Genomic DNA, 23,291 nt, shown 5'->3' with positions numbered 1-23,291 from the left:
CTGATGGTCCCATGTGAACAGACAAAGGCAGGAGTTCCCCGTACCTGCCCCATTCTCCCACACCACCGGGCCTCCCCGCAGCACAGTGGTCCTACCTTTCTCGCAGTAGGGCTCCCCATCTTCCATGTGGAAGAGGCTATTCCCAAAGGGCTTTTTGCAGGCTGCGCAGACAAAGCAGGTGGTGTGCCATGTCTGTCTCAGGGCATGCATCACTTCCTGGGGGAAAGAGCCTCAGCTCAGGTCAGAAAGCTCCCGGGGAGAGAGGAAGCTGGGCCTGCTCTCCCTCACCAGGCCCTGGCTACTGCTGGAGCATCCCAAAGAGGAGCAGGACTAAGTGGGCCTTGGACGTGCTCAGGAAAGGCCTGGGAGTGGAGGGGTGAGGGCAGTGGCAGAAGAGTTCCTGCTCATGCAGCATTTGCTGGGTACCAGGTTCTGTGTCAGAATCATCTGGAAGGTGGTTACCTAAGCTGTGATTCTTAACCCTCCCATCAAAGCTGGTGAGGAAGTACTGCTTATGGCTGCCATTTTCCCAAAGGAGCATGGGGGGGTGGGGTGGTCAAGGCCATATGTGGGTGCATGGCAAGGTCAGTCTATGAAGTGATAACTTGTTTTGCAGAAGCTCTGCCGAAGCTTCAAGCTGTGTGGCCCGGGGCATGTAACCATCTCTCCCTTCAAGTTCATTTGCTCCCCAGTCCCTTGGTGGCAAACCAACTCTCTTGTAGGGATAGAAAGAGAGTTGTTCTCTCTCTGTTAGCAGCCCCTTCTTGGCTTCCTAAGGGGACCCCACAATCCTGGGGACGGGAAGAGACTGGTGGGGAAAATACAGGGTCAGAGGAGAGGGATGCTGCCCACTTACCCCCATGATTTTCGTGTTGCATTTGGCACAGACTGGGGCAAAGAACTGCTCATAACAGCGCTCGCAGTAAACGTTGCTCTGCTCCTCCACGAAGCACACGTCCGCCAGGGAGGTCTTGCAGTAGGCACAGTTAAACTCCTCCGGGTGCCAGGAACGGCCCATGGCTACCAGAAAGGGGCCCCTGGAGAAGCAGAGAACATCACCAAGCTTGAGACCAGATATTTCAGGACCCCCCCCAACAGTATTCATGCTGTGACCCCATAACCCTGACTTTTGTGACTGTTCTAACGAACTAATGTGAAATTCAGAGAAAGCTCTATGCAAAAAGATACTCGTTGTTGCATCAATTACAATAAAGAGAAAGGGGAAAGCGGCTCAAATATCTGCAAGTAGGGGACCAGGGAAGCATACTGTAGAATATCCATTCAGTTGACGCCTGATAATTATAATACGAAGAGCAAAGATGACCACGTCAATGGTGGAAGTTTATTGAGCGCTGACTCTGTGGCACTACCTAAGAGGAAATGTGCATTTATTGACTTATTTAGTTCTTACAACAATCCTAAGAAGTAGAATTAGAGTACCCATTTTCAGATAAGGAAACTGAGGCACAGAGGTGAAGTAAGTTGTTCAAGGCCAGTACAGTAGACCCAGTATATGAGCCTGCGTTGCCTAGTTCCAGATTAGCAGTCGGAGCAGTGGGACTACAAGGAAATGCTTTAAATTTAAATTTTTACTTTTTTGAATTAAAAAAAAAATTTTTTTATGTTTATTTATTTTTGACAGAGAGAGAGAGAGAGAGCATGAGCGGGGGAGAGGCAGAGAGAGAGGAGACAGAATCTGAAACAGGCTCCAGGCTCTGAGCTGTCAGCACAGAGTCCGATGCGGGGCTCGAACTCACAGACCGCGAGATCATGACCTGAGCTGAAGTCAGACGCTCAACCGACTGAGCCACCCAGGTGCCCCCTGAATTTTTTTTTTTAATCTTTCAGTTTATTTATTTATTTTGAAAGAGAGACAGCACAAGTTGGGGAGGGGCAGAGAGAGAGAGGGAGAGAGAGAGAATCCCAAGCAGGCCCTGCGGGGTCAGCACAAAGCCTGATGCGAGGCTTGAACTCAAGAATCATGAGATCGTGACCTGGGCCGAAGTTGGATACTTAACCGACAGAGCCACCCACATGGCCCACTTCTCTGAATTTTCTAATTCTTCTCTAGTGAGCAAGTGTACTTTGTTTCTTTCTTTTTCCTTTTTCTGTGTTACTTTATTTTTAAATAAAAATGTATTTATCACATATATAAGCTTACCTCCCAAACACACACATACTATAAACACACTATGTTCCAACAAGTATCACCTATGGTCCATGAAATGACTTGTTTTCCTTTTAGTGTAGTAGATGCCCACCAAAGCCCTGAGCAGCACAGGCCTGTCTGTGGAAAGACCCAGAAGCAACCCTGAAGGAAAGCTGGGTCAAAACTAGCACTGTCAGCCAGCTTGCAACATGCCCTATAAACCTACTGACAACAAGACCAACAATTCCCAGAACCCGGCCTTAGCCCAAGGGGGAGGTCCTGGCACCAGGCACTGCGCTGGGAGCTTCACTCACTTACCTCATGGAATTCTCCTGACTCCCCAGGGATGTGGGTGTCACACAGGTATGGAAGCTAAAGCTCAAAGGGGGTCAGACTAGGTGGCAAGCCAGAGGTACCCGAGGCTGCCCCGCAGCCTTCTTCCTATACCTGCCCTCCCTCCCCCTGTCACCACCCCCCCCAAGGCTCAGAGAGTGGGCGAGCCTCCCCACTGCCCTTCTAGCACCCCAGCTCATGGCCAAGGCTGGACCATACCTGATGACGTTGTTGCAGTGGCCACAGAGCGGAGTCCGGCTGCTGGCTGGGAAGCGTTCAGCCCGCTGAACGATGCCCCTGGCCAGGGGGGACACCTGGGGCCCTGCTGGGGTGTAGGCAGGGGCCCCTCGGGGCAGGGTCTGCTTGCTGATGGAGGTGGTGCTCCTGCCAGGGGCAAACTTCTGAGAGAAGCTGTCATCTGTCACCCACGGTGGGCGGCTGCCAGACTCCGCAGGGCCCCCGCTGTAGGTCACTGAGGATGCAGGGTTATAGCTTGGGGCTGGCGAGGGGGTATAGGTTGGTGCCGGGGAAGGGGAGTAGGTGGGGGCGGGCGAGGGGGTGTAGGCAGGGGTAGGTGAGGGGGTGTAGGGAGCTGGACTGTAATTGGCCCCTGGGGATGGGCTGTAGGTAGATGCGGGAGCTGCAAGGCAAAAATAGCCAAAGAAAATGTATCAGGAATTCATTTCCCCCAACTTCCCCTGCCCCCACTGCCAGAAAACTGTAGAAGGTGGCTTAATATCAGAGCAGTACAATTCCAATTCCTATGGAAGACACGTTCCTGAACTTCTTGATGCCCCAGATTTGATTTTGCAGCAGGGAGCCAAGGGAGATAGAGAATAGCCAGAGCAGAGCCCTCGGGAGCTGGGACAGGGCTGGGAAAGGGACATAGCTATAAATATCTGCAGCTGTGTGGGGTGGGGCTCGGCCAGGCCTTGGCTGCCAGAAGCCTGCAGAAGACAGGGAAAGGGGGGCGGGGGTGCCAGGCAAGCCTCATATTTGGGTCCTCTGGGCCGGGAAGAGGGTGGGAGCGGGTCGGCTTGGCCTTGCCTGGAAGATGCTTTTGGTTGCACTTTGACCAGCGATTTGACATCTGACATGCCTCAAATGTGTTTGCTGAACCTGGACCTAGTCCAGCCTTGGGGACAGAGCCGATGACAGGGCAGTTGGGTTTTCAGGTTCAGGTTTCATGTTCAGCTGCAATTGTTTTCTTGAAAAAGAGTTTGGCTTGATTTGTACTGGGGGGACATTTCACCTTGGTTTGATTGGGGTGGGGGTTGGGGGTCTTAAGAGAACCGCACAGAGGAAGCCTGGGCAGAGATGTCGGGGGGACAGCTCACCCCAGTCTGTGGCTGCCTCTGGGACACCCATGCTCTCCCACATCACTTTAGTGGAAACCGAGAATGTCTGAGTGGCTGTGCAGAAATTACCATGGAAGTCAGAGTGCAGATCGAGAATGTACTGCCTCAGTTCTGGAACCCCCTCTTCCTGCTCCCTGAGAGCTGAACACGCTTTTGGGGTGACAACGCCAAAGAGCACTGCAGCTGCTCACCAGAGGCCCTCTGAGGCCTGGGCCCTCAAAACCCAGATCTCTCAGGTTTGCTGCCTCTGCTGTGGAGCCTGCACACATATTCCAGCCAGCTTCCTCTTCCAGCCAGGGAGGTTCCAGAAGCCTCACCTCAGCTCACAGTCTGAGCCTCTGGAAAGAGGCCTCATTCCTCCTATCCTGGGAAACATGTTGGGGCAGCCTCCCTCCATTCCTGAGCCTGCCTAGGTGGATGAACTATAGTGAGGGGTGCTGAGGCAGCCCCCATCAGTTGCTAGCCTGGAAAGGAAGGTCTTGCTCAGGGCTAAAGTTCCCCACCTGGCCTCTGATCTCTCCCACCTAGTTCTCCTGGACCACCCTGGGGGCCTGCTGCTCCAACTCTACCTTCTGCTCCCAGATGACTGGCCCTTCAGAGCAGGGTAACATGGGAACCCCTGTGCTGTGGGTGGGTAGGGATCAGGCCTACGTTATTGAAAGGTAAAGGGGTAAAATCATCCACAGCCCTGCCCTGGAACCATCCCGGGAGTGATGCTGGCTTCTGAAGGTAAAACTCTTTCCATGAGGAATCAATCTTCTTCCCACTTATTAAGGGAATAGGCTTGGCACATAGCAAGTCACCTGGGTTAGTTCCCTTGACAGTTGAGGTCACTGAGGCTCAGACAGAGCCAGTAAGTGGCAGAGTGAGTCTCCAAAACCATTCTATTACCCCAAGCTGCCTCTGTAAAGAATAGGAGTCTGATTTCCAGAAAATCTCGGTGTACCGTGTCATTGAGGAGGAACTATCCACCTGGAGGAGGTCCCATGCTCTGACATGTAGCACAACCATCAAGAGCCCTAGGTTCAGGTCCCAGCACTACTGCATCCTGGCTGTGTGTCCTTGGGCAAGTTCCTTAACGTCTCTGGGCCTGAATTTTCTTTTTTTTTTTAATTTTTTTAATGTTTATTTTTATTTTTGACAGAGAGAGAGACAGAGCATGAGCAGGGGAGGGGCAGAGAGAGAGAGGGAGACACAGAATCCAAAGCAGGCTCCAGGCTCCGAGCCGTCAGCACAGAGTCCGAGGCGGGGCTCGAACTCACAGACTGCGAGATCATGACCTGAGCTGAAGTTGGACACCACCCAGGCGCCCCCTGAATTTTTTTTTTTTAAATGGCATTAATAATTCTTAGTACCTTACAGGAGGATTAAAGAAGACAAGAAATATAAAGTGCTTAGCCTAGTGCCGGGCACAGTGTATGCATCATTTCACATTAGTGAGGATGGTGAGGATGATGCTTCCTGGGTCTCAGGGTCTGGATGAACTGCCTGATGGTCACCTAGGGGAACCTGTCCAGGGAGACCACAGGATGCTGGGGGTGGGGGTGGGAGATGTGACACCCTGTAATCAGATAACCTGGGACTGAGTCTACTCACCTGTGGTGGAATGTATGATGTTCCTACCTGCCTCAAAGGGAGTGGTGAGGACCTACTGGAACAACAGTTGTGAAGCCCAAATTTGAAATGCTGTCATCCTCTCTAACAACCTTGCATAACAGCCAAGTGCTCAGAGCAAGAGGGTCTCAAAGTGCTGGGGGCAGGGGTGATGAGGGGAACACCACCAGGGAGGGGGTGTGGGGAGAGGTGATCTAGAAGAACTTCAGAGCAGAGTCATTCCTCTCTAGTATATATAATGGGGTTCTGTGCAAGATTTTGTCCCCACTCCTCTCTCTCTCTTTTTTGTAAAGTGTGGGATCTCTGCTAAAAGGATTAAAAACAAAGCCCTAATCCTGTGCCACTGCACAGCCCTATGTGGCTACTAATCACTTGAAATGAGGCTAGTCCAAATTGAGAAGTGCCAAGAACATAAAATACACACCAGATTTCAGGGCTTAGTACAAGCGAAGGATATAAAGTATCTCAATAATTTTATATTGAGTATATATTGAAATGATGCTTTGAATATACTGAGTTACATAAAATATGTACATAAAACTGATTTCACCTGCTTCCTTTTCCTTTATTAAAAATGTGGCTAACAAGAAGATTTCTTTTCATTGGGCAGTGCCGCCCTCAACAGAACAGCAGCTACCAAGTACTGACTGCTTCCACATGCCAGGCCCTTTACCTGCACTACTGCATGTAATACTGCAATCCAAGGAGACAGATATTTTCTAGTCCATTTTACAGATGGGGAATGAAGCTTGGTGAGCCTAAGTGATTACGGCAAAGTTAGGGAGCTAGTGAACTACCTATCTCAAACTGGATCTTGGGCAGTTGGACTCAACTCCAGATTCCCTGCTTAACCACCCCCTGGGCAGCAAAACAGGCTTTAGCACGCCCCTTCCAAATCGGGCCCTTGCCCACTTTTCCTGCTTCCCTCCGCCTGCCAGACGCTCTCTCCCCCCCCCCCCCCCCCACCTCCGGAAGGTCTCCCAGACTCCCAGATCCAGCCTCCTTTTCTAAACCCCCAAGAAAGTCTCCTCAGGTCAGAGGCACGCCAGAGTCTGGACCCCGGTGGGCCGCTCCCTTGCTCAGATATACGCCCACCCAGAGCTAGGGACCTTCCCTTCTCCCCCAGGCTCGGGCCGGCAGCTTCCCCCTCCACATCGCGTCCCCCCATTCCAGTGGGGTGAGGGTGAGAGCGCGAGCAGCAGCTGCTTCACAGCCCCCTTCCCTCTGCGCCCTTCCTCCTGGCTGGTCGCGTCACCCCAGACGTGCCAGGAGAGAGACTTGATATCCCATCTCCGAGCCCGGGGCTGTTGCTATTTCTGCTTGACGGAATTAAGCCCGTCTAAATTAGAAGGTGATATTTCACCTCTAATTGGCAAGTTCAAAAGGCCCCTATCGCACTCGGCGGCCTCGGGAATGTGTAATTAAACAAGGTGATTTCTGACTCATTCCAGGTCGGGCCTGGCTCCCCGCGAGCGCCGGCCCCCGCCCGGCCCGCGGGCCGACATGGCCTCCCCCGGCCCGCGCTGGACCCCTCCGCCCACGGTGAGGCCCGCCCGGCAGCCTCCTGTGCTCCTGGGGAGCGGCCGCCCAGCCCCGGCGCCAGCGATAAGACCCGGGCTGCGAACGCCACCCTCGGCCCGCAGGAGCCCCGCGAGGAGCTGCGGCCGGACCGAGGTCGGCGAAGGACGGGAGCGGCTCGGGCCCGCTCTCCCCGCTTCTCCCCGGGCCTCCTGCCAGCCGCCCGGCCTCCCCCTTCCCTGCGGGCAGGCATGAGTTAACGTCTGCACCGCCTGGGAACGCTGCGGAGGGAGGCCCGCCGCCCCGGGGCTCCGGCCTGTCTCGCCCGCCTGGGCCCCAGCCCTGGAGCGAAGAGAGGGGCGCCGGGCGCGCCCAGGCAGCGCGCGCCCCCGGAGCCCTGCCGCCCCCTGGCGGGCCTGCGGAGGAGAGCCGGCGGCCGGGGCGGGAGCGCCGAAGCCCGGGGTCCGCCCCGGAAGGTGCTCGGGAGGACCCGCCTGGGAAGGGAGCCCGGACTGGGCCGGGACGGAAATGCGCTTCTTGCGCCGGGACCGAGCCGCACCTCCACCCGCCGCGGCTTAACCCAAACAACTCTCCACCCTCCCTCCGGTGGTCCCCGTCCCCGCAGGGCACCGCGTCCTCCAGCTCCCTCGGAGATTTTTCACCATTGCAACCAGCTCCGAGTTGCTCTCTAACCCTGTGGATTTTTAACCTCAGAACTGTGTGTCCCTGCCTCTGAAAGGACAGGGAAGGGCACCTCCTGTGGGTCAAGTACCCTTCATTTCTTCCCCAGAACAGGAGGTCTACATAGTTTCGCGCTCGTTTTCAGAGCGGGAAACCCAGGCTGCGGAGATGAAGCGCTTTGACTTCAGAGCAGCCCCCCCCCCGCACAGGAACGTGCCTGATGCCCAAGTTGTTTCTACCACCGCCGCCGTCAGACTGGGCTTTCTAACCGGAAGGCTGATGAGGGCTCCTCGGCCCTGCGCATCAAGTCAAGCTCCCCAAAGCAGGGCCCTTCCCGCTCACTCTCTGTCTTACCTCCCCAGCTCTCCGGCTTCATTGAGGATCCTCTCTGGAGTCTCTCATTTTCCTTAACAGGATATGCTCCTGAGTCCAGACTTTGCTGTTCCTCTACCTCGTGACTGCTGGACCAACTCCCCGTCTCTTGCAGGACACACAGGAGCCCCCTCCCTGTTCCCTTAGAGTTAGCTACCTGCTTCCCTAACAGGTCATTGGCTTCCTCACTCCATTGCTTTTACCATATGTGAAGATGGTTGTGTGTGTAACGATTTGGGAGCAGGACAGACAACAGTTTGTATACTACTGCAAGTGGAAAATGTCATTGTTGCTGTATTCAAGATGGCTGTACAGAGAAATATGTTGGAAGTACAATGCTTTAAATGAGAAGCGTGTGCCCACCTAAAACCCTATCTCACCCACCCACGGAACTTGCACCAGGGTACCACTCTGGGAACCCTTGTGATCCATTACCCCGTGTGTTCAACCACCAGAGTGCACAGTTCACAGCCTCTCCCTCTCCATTTCTCACCCCCAACTGTAGTTCCTCACCAGTGTTCATTCATTCATTCATTTATTCCTTCATTCACTACCTTTGCTGAGCACCTCCTCTGTGTCGGGCCTGAGTCAGGTGCTGGGGATACAGTGAAGAAAATCTGCCACCGCCCTGCCCTCCTGGAGTTCAGAGTCAGAATCCAGTGGGAAGGATGGTGATGTCAGCCCTGGATGGCTGTAGTTGCCCAGAGCCCTCCTGTGGGCACATCCTATAGACCAGGGCACACAGGACCCTCCCCCAACCTGGGAAATTAGCTAAGGAGCCCTCAGGTTCACTCAGCAGGGGCAGGCAGGGGAAACTGAGGTGCAAGCCAGACTGAGAATTGCCCTCGGGCTCTGGGGAGCAGGCCAAACTTTGCTGAGGAAAGAGGGAAGTGGGACTGAGTCCTCATCCCTGTGAAGCGGCCCTGGGCAGTGATGAGAATGGGGACCAGAGCAATGGAACAGACAGTCAAGGGAGCTCAGCCACCAGGAGACCATTTTGTTGCTTATTATGTGTGCTCTCTGAGCCTCCATTGTCCTGCCTCAGCTGAGGAACCCAAAGACCAGACAGAATGAACAGCCTGCCCGGGGTCACTGGCCAAAGCCCATGGCATTTTCGTTATAGCTGCCTGTCTTCCAGCTTGAGCTAGACCCAGACACTTGGGGAAACAAACTCCTTCTCTCTAAACCCTCTCATCCTTTACCTTGAGCCTGGAAATCCCCAGCCAGGAACCTTATCTGCCTAAGAGCCGGGAGGCTCCACCCCTGGCTGGTACCGCTCACCTGTCTCCCCAGGGCCAGAGGCAGGCTCCATAGGATGCTGGCCCACATTTGGGGGAAGAAGGGCTGAGCCTCATTAGCAGGACCTCGCTGGCCACCATCCTTCTTGGGATGTGGCCTAGAAGCCACGTCCAGCCTAACAGCTTCCCCTCCAATCTGCCTCTCACCTGGCTGGTAGACAGAAGGCCGGATGCTGGCGGTGGTGACAACTCGGGGCTTGGGCGCAGGGGCAGCTGGGGCCTCACTGTATGTATGAGTGGCAGGTGCCGGAGAGGTCGCCTTGGCGGGACTGTAGGCAGAGGCCTGGGGCCTGGAACCAAGGGGGGAGGAGTTAGCAGCTAGAAGGACAGCCCCACCCAGGCCCTGGGGCCTGCAACCATGGCAGCCTGGTCTTCAGGAGCCTCTGTGAGGAGGAAACCTGACAGAAATGCTGGGGATTTGCCAGAGGCTGTGAAGGAAAGACTGTGAGGGTCTTAGAGGGGAGGAAGCTGCTCCTTGGGGGCTGAGTCTTCGTGAGTCTGGTTAGAGCCATAAGGCCCATTGCTGGTGTCACCACCTTAGGAAAGAGGGAGGAAAACCACCAGCCAGACAGGAAGACAGACAGGAAACCCTTCACTTCCTGTGGAGAGACTACCAGGATGAGGCTGGGGTTGGAGGGGCAGACGCAGGAGAGAGGAGACAGATGGAGGAGGTCAGAACTACCCCTCTCCCTCAACCTTCTGACCTCCTGGGGCACTTCACAGCCTCAGACCACTGGCCTCTTCATTCCCCTTTCTGCTGGTGCTGGAAGGAGCCGCCAAATCTCAGGTTTCTGGATAAGAGTGCTCCAGAGAGGTCTCATGGGAAGCCAGGAGACCAGCCCCCCAGTATGTTCGCGCGCGCACACACACACACACACACACACACACAGGCTTCTCCTTTGCACAGCATTCCTGTTGCCCTCTCCCCACTGAGTAAGCTGCCAAGAGGTCTTAAAGCCTTTTCCCACTTGTGACCCAGGGACCATGGGACCAAAGTGATAGAGTGAAAGTGTCCCAGTTCGTTGCCCTCAGGAAATGCCGTACTTGGCCTTTTCCCTTGGAGAACTAAAGGCTCCAGGAACTGGAGTTAAGGGGCATGTTTGACTTTGTCTTATTCAGTGTTTCCCAATTTCGTTGTCAGTGAACAACTCCCCACCTTTTTTCATTTAAAGCTAAAGAACACCTTATTGAATACACCTTTGGCTTCTCCCTGCATTGTTCAGATCCCGTTGGGGACCACATGTCCACACCCAGGGCAAATGGGTCATTGATGGGGATGCTAGAGAAGTGAGCCTCTGATAATATACCATCCTCCCCCAGTCCAAGGCTTCCTGCCTTCTTTCCAACTGTTCCCCACGGGCCCAAGTGCTGGGAAGAGTCATAGGATAAGGAAGTAATTTCTTCTCCAGAGCTCTGGGAGGGGGTGGCCCGGAGCTAAGGACCCACTGCCAAGCTCCTTAGTGGATTCAGAAGGGTGTGTAGTGCTGCTCAGACAGTATGGAGGTAGAATGAGCCTCAGACAGCCAGTATCCCAGACCTAGGGGGTGTGCAGACTTACCGGGCCAAGTTATCATGTTTCTGGTTGGGTGAAGCCATTGTCTCCCCTCCCTGGGCCTGTCTGCTTCTCTGATAAATCACAGTGGAGCAGGGGCCTCAATGGAGGAGAAAGAGGCAGTGTTGAAGGGGTGCCCAGCTTCCACTGCGGTGGGAGAGGGCTGAGGGTCAGTGGGGCTTAGCCAGACTCTCCCACCAGTGGAAGAAGATTTCCCAGCAGCCCAGGAGCTACAGGTCCTGTGTCCAGGGTTGGGGTTAGGGGAGGAATCAGAGGCTTATGACATCTAGCAAGGACTCTGAGGCCATGCCAAGAAAGGCTAAGGTGTCCATTTGCCCCCCACTGGCTTCCTCTAGCTCCATCCCAGCCTTGTGTAAGATAGAGAGGTAGCTGGTGTGGTCCCTGGGTTCCTTCTGCTCCAGCCTGATGCTGGGAGCCCTCCAGGTATCTCTCCGACCTCCACCCAGGCCTCATCTCCCTTTGCAAGGCCGAGGAAGGAAGGGTTTGCCCTGTTGAGGGAGTCCTGAGGGCCCCAGGCCACTGAGGACACCGAGGCCTGAAGCATAGTGCTGGAGCTTGTCCTTAAGCAGGGCCCCAGCATCTAGAGCTTCTCCATCCAACTGGGGAGGCATCTTCCCACTTAACAACAGGGACGTTTCTTACCCTCTTCAAAGTTTCTTCTTGGTGCCCTTAGCTGAAGAGGTCCTGGTGTGTAGAGGGGGAGCAACTTGCTAAGTGACCCCAGGAAGCTGGAATAAAACAACCCCTGGAGGCCCAGACTGGGCTTACCCTTGAGGCTTGAGCTGGGCTGGGCAAAGGCTGGGCTTGGCACCACCTAGGTCCTTGTGAAGCCTGGGGGTAGGGGTGCAGCACACAGGTCTGCAGGCCACTGTGCCCACCCTTTATCCTGTCTCAGGCTGTGCCAGGGACTTATGAACCCTGATCCAGAGAAGCATGTCCTTTCCAGCAAAACCCTGGGAGGGGAGCATGGGAAACTGAGAAAGCTGGCTGTTACCTCAAACACCAACTTGACAGCTCCATGAAGCCCAGAAAGAGCTGGGCCCGTCCAGCTATTACACTTCCTGGCCACTCCAGAATGACTCATCCAGCCTGCCCCCTGCACTTCCCCACACCTCCCTGCATCCTTTGCAAACTGCAACCCCCACCCACCCACTCCCGCCATCCCCAGCCCTGCCTTTGCTGGGTATCCAGGAGGTCAGGTTGAAATGCAGTAACTCATAATACTCGAGAGAATTCTATGTGCTAGGTGATTTATGTACACTTTTTCTGTCCCAACCCTAAAAAAATAGATGTTGCATTAAATATCTTAGCAGATGAGAAACCTAGCTTCAGAGAAATTAAGTCACTTTCTGTAGATTACAGACAGTAAGCGGTGGAGCAGAGAGTTACATCCCATGACATCGGGTGCCTCTGGAGTTAGCCTGCTCTCCATCAAGAGAAGAGAGGGTAAAGGAAGAGGGCAAGTTAGTGCTAAATATCTGCCCAAATCTGATCTACCTTACCTACCAAGGTCAATGCTACATCTGCTCCCTCCTCCAGAGAGCCTTTCTTGACTTCCCCGGACCACAAGGACAATTTTCATTCTCCCCCTTATTCTAGTTCCAGGAACAATGACTGTGCACAAAGTCTCTCTTTGTTATCTAATTGCATGCGTGCGTGCATGCGTGCGTGCATGCGTGTGTGTGTGTGTGTGTGTGTGTGTGTGAGAGAGAGAGAGAGAGAGACAGACAGACAGACAGACAGAGAGACAGAGAGAGGCACTAGGGGGCCAGGCAGCGCATTCCAGTCTCTGTGCTGCACTGCACACAGTGTGCTCCCCTGCGGTGACTCCCAGTCTCCCCTTCACTCTCAGCACCAGGCAGTGCTAGGTTTGGCTTTCCAAGGACCCCGGGGTCCTAACCACCTTGCACGGACTTTTCTGAGGGCTGGATACAGTTGCCAACAGGTGGACCCAGGTTGAGGACTTTCCTGCCTCCCTTCCCTGAGGTCAGGGTCGGCACCTGTGGGCCCGTTACCTTGGACTGTCCGCAGGGCTTGAGGCAGGGGCTACAGCAGAGGCGGTGGCAGCATGGGCAGTGGCTGCGGTCAAGGGTGGTGAGGCCGCACTGGGAGGGGCAGCAGCAGGCAGCTGGGCAGAAGCGGGCAGCAGCGGGGTGGTGGCCTGGCTGGTGCACACTGGAGCATGCTCAATAGGGGTGCTGATGAGGCGGGACCGAAAAAGACAACAGGTCAAGGGGATCCTCTGTATGGGGATGGTGGCTGCAGCAGAGGCAGGCTGGGTGGAAATCACCATCCATTCTGTAAAACGAGCATGATCTTCCGGTAGGCGTGCTTCCAGCCTCAGGGAAAGAGCCTCCCAGGACCCCAAGAGGGAAGGGCTCAGAGCACTTAGAGGGCCACAAGAACATCAAAAATATTCTCAAGCCTGGTGAGTTTCCACACACACCACCATTTTTGTGGACTTCCTAATTTTGCTTTCTCTGTGTATATTATAAAAACACAGTGTGGTGGAAAAGTAGATTGAAGTATCAACCACATTTCCTCCCCCATCCTGTTTTGCTTTTTCTTTTGCCCTTCCCCATTTAGTTAGAAGCTTGCATTGATTTGAGAAGGAATGATACAAGGCACAAAACAGAGGTAAGATATTTGCACATCAAGGGCCTAGGCTGTGGAGGACCCAGGGCACTGAAAGCATTTGGAAGAGGGATGAAAGCTACCTGCCAGGAAGATCAAGGTCATCTGAACCAGAAAGGAGGCAATGTGGAACGAAGGATTCAAGAATAGAGGTAGCTGTGCCCCTGTTCTGGATAAATCCTGGGGAAGTAGCAGGACCCCAGGGGCCCTCATGCCCATGGTGAAGGGGCAGGCCGACCCAAGACAGGCCAAAGATCCCCAGGCCATCATCGAGGGCTTCCCATACCCCAGGGTGACATGGACATGGTACTGAGTACCTGCACATCCTAGAAGCCTTGTAACTGGGAACAAGAGAGGTCACAGCTCTTCCAGTGTAGACCAGCGTATCCTCACGGGTTGGGAATATCCCAGCAGATGGCAGCACAGGCAGACCACGACCAAGGACCAAATGCCCACGTGCCCAACCCCCCCCCCCCCCCCCCACCCCTTGACATCCTGTAAACGCTTCATCCCCAGAAATACTCCAGGCAAAAAAGAGCATCAGAGCCTGGGGTGATGGGATTAGATTTCTGCCATCTGCAAAGCAAGGCAGAGACTAAAATTTAAATTATAGGCAAGCAAAGAAATGCACATTCTTTGCTCATTGGGGTCTTTGGACTAAGATTTGTACTTGCTACAACAGCGGCAGGATATGCAGCGCCTGCGAGTGGAAATGACCTTGCCCGTCCTCTGTAATTCATTTATTGAACTCATACTACGTGCCAGGTATATGTCTTTAATTCCTCACAACAACCCTCTGATTACTGACTCTGCTTAATAGACAAGAGAATGGAGACTGAGAGAAATCAATCGCTCAACCTCCTGGAACTTATTGGCAGTGACAGAAGGATCTGAGTGAGGTGCCTTTGGATTTGAAGCCTTACCGGATACTTCAAGTGGCCCCTGATGGAGGAAGAAAGACATTTCTTCTTGTGACTAGTCAAGTAGAAGCTTTCCCCAACAAAACACACTCTTATTTGAAAAGAATTCAAATACTAATCTTCCCTCTGTGAGCGTTTACTGTATGCCAGGCCTTGTGCCAAACAACTGTACAAGCATCACTCCATTTGATCCTTTCAACCTCCCTGAGCGTTTGGTATCATGATCCTCATTTTACCGATGAAGAACCTGAGGTCTAGAGAGATTGAATCTCTGCTGAACATCACACAGCTGCCAAGGGGCAGAGAAGGGTGTGAGCCCTAATCACTACAAGGCTATTCAGTCTTCAGTATGAAGATGAATCGCCTGGGAATCTTGTTAAAATGCAGCTTCTAGTTCAGTAGGTCTGGGGCAGGCTGTGAGTCTACATGTCTAACAAGTTCCCAGGTGATGCTGCTGCTGCTGGTCTGCAGACCACACTTTGAGTAGCAAGGTGCTGCGGAGGTCTGTCCCAGGTAGCCATGCAAGTGGGCCATGAGCGGTTTACCAAAGCATTGCCGAAGTTCTCTCTTCCATCCAGCGAGGCACGCAGGCAGAGAAGGGCATGAAACAGTGTGAAAGGGTTGGGGAAGAGAACCAGAGGCACGGCGAGGCTTTAGGTTGACTGTCCCATGAAAGGGAGTGCCATTCTTTTCCATTGACTGTGTGGGAAGCATTCAGGGTAGACAGAGCATTGGCCATGTCCTGTCCAGCCCTTTCACAGCTCGGTGGTTCTGACAGAAAACCTCAGGAAGCCCAGCTCTCAGGCCTGCGGCAATGCCATGAGACCACTCACCCACCCTCCATGAAAGAAGCTGATTTCCGGAAGCCATTGCCTGGGAAGGCTCCGGCCGACACAGGACACCTGGTCTCGTTTCTCCCTGACCCTGTTGCATGCTTCTAGTGGGCTTCTGGGAACTGAGGACACCACTCAGGACAAGAGTGATGAAAATATCTGGGCTAGAGACAATAAATACTCTGCAGGACAAATAGAAAGTCGGCTTTGCCTGTCTCTTTTGCTCCAATTCTCTGTCAGATCAGCTTACTTGGTGCTCTCCCCAGGCATAGCTCCAAATGAACACTGAATTCTGAGTTGGGCCGGGGGGGGATGTGAGCCCTAGGAAAATTCATGATCTAGCATCCTATTTAGGGCCACTGTTGACAGACAAAAAGCAGCCAGGGCCTAGGGGAAGTAGGAATGGCACTGAGGGAATCCTGAGGATCTTGGGTTCTTGTCCAGGTCAGCTCTGGCCTGAAGTTCCACAGGCCCCCAAAAACTCCAAGGAGAGTAGGGAACTTACTTGGCCCTGGCTGCGGTCCCAAAGAGAGTGCCCATGAGATCACTGCAGCCTGGTCTAGGATTCGACAGCTGCTTCCTGACTCGATCATAATCCACTTTACATATCAAAGCAAAACCAAAGCAAACAACATGTACTCAAATCCTCACAGCTGCATGGGAAGTGTATGGCCAGAGGGAAAACACAGCCTGGCTACAGACCCCCATCGGCCCACATCTTCCCTCAATCTGGTCGGCATCAAGGAGAGCATGCCAACCCCGTGCCCCTGCTCTGTTGTGATGGCTCTTGATGGAGAGAATGGCAGGACTTGGTTGATGTTCTTATTGATGGTGACAATATGTATGGCAAGGATGAGGATGGTCTTGGTGATGGTGCCAGGTCTTGGGTTTTACAGTCATGGGCTCTGGTTGGAACTGTGGGTGATGGTGGAGGTGTGTTGATCGTGCTGGGGGGTGGTTGCCATTATTTAGGTGAGGATGCTATTTGTATTAGTTAAGAAAATGGGATATGAACACCTCTGTTGATTGCATGATGGGCAGAACACCAGTCAGGGGGCTGGTCTTGAAATGACTCACGCTGCCACCTACCTAGCTGGCATTCCATCTTACAACCTAATGGCTAGTGCTCAGGGAAGCCCTGCCCATATCACTCTGCAGTGAGGCCACTGCACCGCACAACTCCAGGGGCCCTGTTGTCTTTGGAGTCTATGCTAATGACACCCCTCGAGAACAGTGTATGGCGATCCCCACAGACTGTAGTGTGAATGGGGCCTTACAGCCTTTGCTAGTTCCACGTTGCCTTCAGAATACAAAGTCCCCGAGGCTGGCATCCCAGCTCTGGACCACAAACCATAACATCCTTTGCATTCCTTCCATTCCAGCCAAAATGATTAACTTGGGGTTCTGGGACACCCCTTCTTCTCCTCAGCACCCTTCCTCTCTGCTTAGAGCACCTGTCCAGCCTTCTCTACCTGCCCTTGTCCTAATCCTAACTGCTCATGAAGCTCAAACACGCAAATGCCTTCTCCCACGAAGCTTTCTCTGACCCTCCACTTGGTCGGAGGGTGGGGGGTGCTCCTTATCTCTGGACCTCACATGACCAACCTTGCATCATGATTAGCCACTGCCCACTTTGGTCCTTTCTGATTCCTTTGGCACCCACAGCAGTCAGGCATGGTGCCTTGACTAATGCCCACGGACGTTGAATGCCAGATGAGGAAATCTCTCCTATTTACTCTAGAGGGCTTTACGTAGATCCTGGCCTGGGGCCACCCAATGTGCTTGTGCAGGGGCCTGGGGTCATTGGGAAGACACCAGGCAGGCTAGAAAACAAATAAGGACCTTCTAGGGCTTCAAAAGGGCTCCAATGGGCAGGAGCTGAAGACAGGGGTCTGCGAGGCTACCAGCTCTGACTAGTTGGCCCAGGTCCTCCACCAGCCTCAGGATACCCACTGCCTGGGACTTCTCTCTGTCTAGCAGCTCATGGCCACACAACCTACCCTTGGGCCTTAGAAGTCCTTAGTAAAAGGTCAGCTAAATATGGGTGTGCTACAGGATGCCTAGATGTAAGCAGGAGTCCACAACAACCCTCCCCTGTTGATCCCCCAGCCAGCCTGCCCTGCCTGGCCCTGGCCTTGGCCCTGGACTCAGACTGCTAGAGGCAGGAAGAGATGGGAGGCCAAAGTGGAACAGGCTGGTGGGGGATTTGGGGGAGCATCTCAGTGTGGTTGACAGGATAGAGCTCTCTCCCTGGTCATCTCTTCCAGGTGGGATTGCCAAGTCCCTAGAGGCAGAAAGAAAGCCTGTGCCCGGGAAGTGGGAGACGGAGCAGGTCTCTGGCTCAGTCTAGCAATGAGGGGTGGGGTGGGGGTGGGCGTGGTTTGAGGAATCCTGAGGGATGGACCTTGGCATCTGCCTTTATTTACTAAGTGCTGCTGGTCTCACACTTTCAGCCTGTGGTTCCCTCAATCAGGGGATAGGCTGATGGGTAGACAAGTGGGTGGGGGGGGGGGGGGACATGAGCCTGTCAGCTGGGCCCTTCCTGAATGGTCAGGACTAGAACAAGGCCACAGGTGGCTGGGGCTGACAGCAAGACCATGACAGGTCTTCCACATGCACCTGCCACCTGGGCAAGGCTCTGCCAAACACATCTTCCACCTCCTCTCCTCTCAGCCATGGCCTTGGCCCACCGAGGACTCCCAGCAATCCCCTTGTGAACTGCTCTTTAGTCCAGGCAAGTCCCTTTTCTCACTTCCTGGACCAGGGCTGAGCATGACAGTGCCTTCCTGGGAGAGGGGCTTGCAGCATGCTAGGGATAGGGATGATTTCTGATCAGTAGGGAGGGCTGGCTCAGCCTGCTGGTTGTGGCTGGGTGTGTGGGGGGGAGGCAAGGGGCATTCCAGAACGCCCCCACCCCTACTGCCCTGTGGGAGGCTACGGACTCCCACCCACCATTTGGCCCACCTGAGCTCCACAGCCTGGGTGGGGCCCTCGAGTCAGGAGATGCACAGCAGGCAGAACTGCGCCAGGGTTCCAGCCCCAGTGGGCACTGCCCCTGCCCCTGCCCCTGCCCCTTTCCTGGTGGTGCCTGTCCTCTCCCCATCTTGGAATGCCCCTCTCGAGTGGTACGCACACAGGCACAGCATGACGGGGGCTGGTTTGATTCATCTTCAATCCTCTTTATTTCAGAACAAGCATGCTTATATGTACAGGAGAGAGAACTAGGGATCCAGCGCATACAGCACAGAGAGGAGAGCACATGCCCAATCTCACCACGGCCAGGAGGGGCCTCTGCCTCATCTACCCTGGGGTTTCCACTTACTCTGCACAGAGCCCTGCTCCAGGCTGCCCAGGTTCCAGAGGGCAGCGAGGAAGCGAGTGGGGCCAGGGGTTGGCCTCTTCCCGGGACCCTGATCTATAGGTGGCTTGTTCCAGGACAGCACTAGGCCAGGCTGCCTCTCCTAGCAGCTGAGGGGGGTGGGAAATCAACCAGTGGCATGTTCTGTTTCCCTTGGTTCTGGGGCGTGATGCCAGCAAACCCTGCCACATCCTCTCTGATCTATGGCTAAGGCCCTGGGCAGGGGAGCAGAGGCTGGGGCCATGTGGGGTTGGGGAGGGTTGCACTCGGCGGGTGGCCAAGAGGGGGTGCAGTGCTGTGTGGGGCTGGGCCTCGGCCATCAGCTCTGGGGGAGCAGAGAGCAGAACTGCCACAGTTGGCTGTCAAAGGTGCCCCCCAGCACCCCTATACATTCTCAAGCATCACCATGGGGCTCACATGCCAGATCTGTGGGGGGGGGGGTGGAAGGTGGGGGTCCAGCCTGAGAGGAGTGGGGGGATTCCAGATAGCCTCTTAGCTTTTAACATTAAGGATTTGGGCCGAAAGGCCATGGTGCCAGTTGCGCAATTTGGCAAAACGTGGGCTGTTACGTTCCGTTTCAAACCTTTCCCTGTGGCACAGAGAGAGAGAGAGAGAGACAGAGACAGAGACAGAAAGAAGAGAGGAGGAGAGAAAGGGGTTAGGGGATGTGTCCCATTCCCCTGTCTGACAGCTCGGGCAGGGGGCACGGGGCAGGCAGGAATTTGGTTTGGAGAGGCTTTGCCACCCATGGAGTACTTTCCAGATAGTCAGGACTGGTTTGGGGCAAGACCAGAGTCCTAAGGTCCAGGACTGAGGGACTGAAGTCCTTGAGCTAAGTGAGTAGGAAGCCATAGAGAAGGGGCCTGGCTAGTGGGCCTGAGGGCAGGCTGGGCAAAGGGGGGGGGGGGTGGTCACTGGTTCTCCCTGGCCCGTGTGGTTAGGGCTGGGCAGGGCTGCTTTGGCTGTAGGCTCTCAGGACTGAACCAAATAGGTAGGTGGGCCTAGCATGGTCTCTGTCCCCAAGCTGGGCATTAAGAAAGAGGAACGCCTGTTCCCATGATGAGGTTTGGTGAGCAGACCGTTCACCTCCCTATGCTTCCCTGGCCTTTACCGAGCCTTCTCTGTCCCCAGAGAGAGGCCTTCAGATACCACCAATTGCCCCCATCTGCCCAGGCCTGAGCACGGCCAGGCAAGCACCTGTGTGCACACACATACTCACGAGACCACTGGCACACAGACAGAGGACCAGGACTTGCCAACACTTCCCATCATCAATAGGGCCTCTGGGGCCCACCCCACAGTCTGCTAAGTCGAGGGCATAGGACGAAACGGGCAAAGAGCAGCCAGAAACATAGGAATGGAGGAGAGGGTGTGCCTGGGCCAGGCCAGTGCCACAGACGCCAGAATCCTACATCTTCCAGGCCGCAGGGGCCGCTAACATCCTCCAGACCAGAGGTGCAAATTGGTGGCTCAGGGGCCGCATCTAGCCACAAACGCAGTGGTTAGCCCAGATAGTATTTAAAACTCCTTTTAAAAATTAATTGCTACATCCAGACCATGGAATACCACTCAGTAATAAAAAGAAATGAATGAACTATGGTACACGTGACAGCTTGGATGAATCCCCAGGGAACTGGCCTGACTGAAGAAAGCCAATCCCACAAGGTCACACAGGCTGTACAATTCCATATATATAACATTCTTGAAATGATAAAACTATAGAAATGGAGGACAGATAACAGATTAGTGGTCACCACAGGTTAAGGAGAGGGTGCCCACGGTAGGGAGGTGGGTGTCGCTGTAAATGGGCAACAGGGGGAGATCCTTGGGGTGATGGAAATAGTCTGTGTTTGGCTCTACCAGTGTCAACAGCCTGGTTGTGATATTTTACTATAGTTTTGCAAAATGTTACCATTGGGGGATAAAGGGAACGTAGGATCTCTCTATATCATTTCTCACAACTAGGTGCCCAAATCTGCAATTATCTAAAAATAAGTAGCTCAAGAAGTGAATTGCCAGCATATAAAAGCCAGGAAGACCCGCTTTAGGTCTCTAAAAACAGAGATGGGGCAATGCTGGTCTTACGTTTCCCCAGTAGCTCTGCATCCCCACATACACACCTTGCCCCCTTCCCACATCTACGTTACGAGGTAGACTCCCTCGCTACACCTCAAGTCCTGCTATTGTGTCTCTGTAGAAGAATCTGTTAGACAAAACGGGCCCACTGCCAACATAGTTGAAAACCACTGTTCGGGACCAAACTTTCCTGATACCAAAGAAGAAACCAAGGCCCAGAGACATCATGTGAATGGCCTCAAACCGCACAGAAACTCAGCCGCAGAACTATGATCCACCTGCCGGGCATCTCCTGCTGCCTGCCTCTCTGAGGCTGGGGAGGGAGGGAGGGAAGGAAGAGAGCAGAAGCGGGGGCCCTGCCGATAGCACTATGCGTGGCAACAACCGACCATCCCATAGAGACCACCCAGGACACGGGTGTGACCAGGTTGCCCAGCCAGGTCCACAGCCTTTGTCATCGGTGCTCAGTGACGGGCTCAGAGACAGTCCTGGAGAGTCAGTGGACCCTAGTGAGCCTGCTCTGCTTGCAGCTGTTTGTAAATTCACAGCCTGCCAAAGAGAGGAGCCGGGAGAGGAAGGAAGAGATGGGGCAGAGAGGGAAGGGAGCTGGCAGAACAGAATGGACGAGAAGAACTGGGACACCCCACAAGGGCTTCTCAGGGACACCCCAGGGGGGTCCTGGGTTCTCCAGGTGTGGTTTTCAAACTTGCTAGGCAGGACACCCAGAATGAAAAACCCACAAAACTCAGGTAACTTTTGTTATCCTCACGAAGGTTCCATTGGAGGGAGGGCTCTGGGCTGTGCTGGCACCGGGAGACTCAGCCAGAGGAGCTGGGACTGAGCTGGCTGTGCACAGGGAGGAAAGAGGACACTGAGGTGCCCAGGGAGGCCACAGGGACTACAGGGAGGAGCCAGTGAGCAGTGAGTCCCTGAGCTCCGTAGGCAGTAGGGGAGGGAGAAGAAAATGAACCACAGAAGGGTACACGATGGAGAAGGGACTTGGGAAGTTTTTACGCTGTTGGTGGAGGAGTGTGCAAGACAACCCTCGCCTTCAGCTCCTCTGTGAACTTGTCACTCAAATCAACTGTGTTCCTTGACATCTGGGGTCTCAGAGAGGCACAGAGTTCTTTGCACAGGTGAACACTGGGTAAATGCAGAAACTGCTCTTACAGGCAGTTGAGTTACAAGGTGGGGGTCAGAGGATGTCTGGGTTTCACACCGGATTCCTCTGGGATGGTTACACCCAAGCAGCGGGAACCCCATGCCTCAAAGATTCAAGCCCTGCTTAGGACAAAGCGAGGCTTGCCCCCACTCCCATCCTCGTCAGGGCTGCCCAACGTGGAGCCGAACTTCTGAGCCATCCGACCCCTGGAGTGCCTTCCCCAAGTCAGGGGGAAGCTTCTGTGACCTCTCTGAGATTAGAGGCTCGGCTTTTGGATGGAGGCACTGTTCACGCGACTTCAGATGGAGGCCAGGAACCACAGTATTACCTGCACCCGTGCAGGAGCCGGCAGGGGGCTGCAGTCTAAGCCTGCCTGAAGAGTTTGCTGACGTGCTGGGGTCTTTCCTGAGAGGGGAGCCAAGTCCACAGCAGGTGCCTGGGCTATTTAGGGACCTGGCCTGCCTCACCTGTAAGGATAGGGTCCTTGGAGATTAGGCTCTGCCTTGGGCTGGCCAGCACGTGGGCACTGGAACCTCAGAGAGAAGCTACCTGCTACCAGGTACTGGAGACACCCTGAGTGTCAGGAGCCAGGACCCCAAGAAGAGGGCAGGGCTCTGAGCTGCTCTGGGACTCTACAGGGTTCAGGGTTGGGGGCGGGGAGGCCTGGGAGGTAGAGCAGAGACAGGTGAGGGGAGAGTTTGCAGGGTCCTCGGCCACACAGACTGCCACCTGCCCCCGAGGCCACCAGTGCCGCCGCCTGGTACAGAACACCTGACACCATGGCATTCCCGCCTATCTCCCCACCACACGGCGACAGGAAGAAGAAAGCACCTTTGCACACGTACAAGCCTGTAGAGGTTATCTGTCACCTTGGACAGGTTGCCAGGCCCCAGGGTTGGCAAACTCAGGTTCTGTGGGAGTCAGCTACATGGCAGCGGTGTGCAGTGAAGCCCACCCTGGGGAGGCAGCCTTCCTAAGAGACCCTAAGATTCCTTCCTGTCAGTGCTGCTAAATTGGGAGAAAGAGGAGGCCAGCTGCCCTCAGCCAACAAGATGGGTCAGCAGGGTCTCGGAGTGCAGCTTCCGACTTGGCAGTGGGGAAGGCTGGGATTGGGGCTTAGCCCCCTGGGGAGCAAGGACCCTGACCAGCTTGGACCCAGGGTGAGAACAAGCATGATCCCTTCTTCTCAGTGGGCCACTTGGGCAGCCCGGGGCCCTTGCTGTGACCAGTGGCCACAGTCACTACTTCAGACTTTAATCACAAGCAGAATTGAACCACTGTGCCCACTACAAGCCTCACTCTCAGGTCCTCAGGCTGCTTGGAATTCAAATGAAAATATCCACCCCCTCCTACGGCCGTGGGGGGAATAGGCTTTGGGGGAAGGCTTTGAGGACAACTTTCCAGAAATTACA

At 54.5% G+C, this 23,291-nt stretch overlaps 1 protein-coding gene across 10 annotated transcripts in view; it reads right to left on the bottom strand.

Annotated features, from left to right (window-relative positions):
- The window catches only part of LDB3 (LIM domain binding 3), a 63,532-nt gene that overhangs the window by 13,726 nt on the left and 26,515 nt on the right, over positions 1-23,291 (bottom strand). For 4 of the 10 annotated variants that reach the window (XM_027062475.2, XM_053207276.1, XM_027062476.2 and 1 more), the window contains 4 exons: positions 9,471-9,613; positions 2,702-3,122; positions 857-1,037; positions 96-216 (listed from right to left, as the gene is read on the bottom strand). In XM_027062475.2, coding sequence (XP_026918276.1) covers positions 96-216; positions 857-1,037; positions 2,702-3,122; positions 9,471-9,613 — 866 coding nt within the window. Of the gene's footprint in view, positions 1-95; positions 217-856; positions 1,038-2,701; positions 3,123-9,470; positions 9,614-12,911; positions 13,095-18,441; positions 19,231-23,291 lie in introns of those variants that run through there. The other 6 variants (XM_027062472.2, XM_027062473.2, XM_027062474.2 and 3 more) reach the window with 2 other exon arrangements.

This window comes from Acinonyx jubatus, chromosome D2 (genome assembly GCF_027475565.1).
Source record: "Acinonyx jubatus isolate Ajub_Pintada_27869175 chromosome D2, VMU_Ajub_asm_v1.0, whole genome shotgun sequence".
In the NCBI taxonomy this organism is placed as follows: Eukaryota; Metazoa; Chordata; class Mammalia; order Carnivora; family Felidae; genus Acinonyx; species Acinonyx jubatus.
This window is presented reverse-complemented; position numbering and strand designations above follow the sequence as displayed.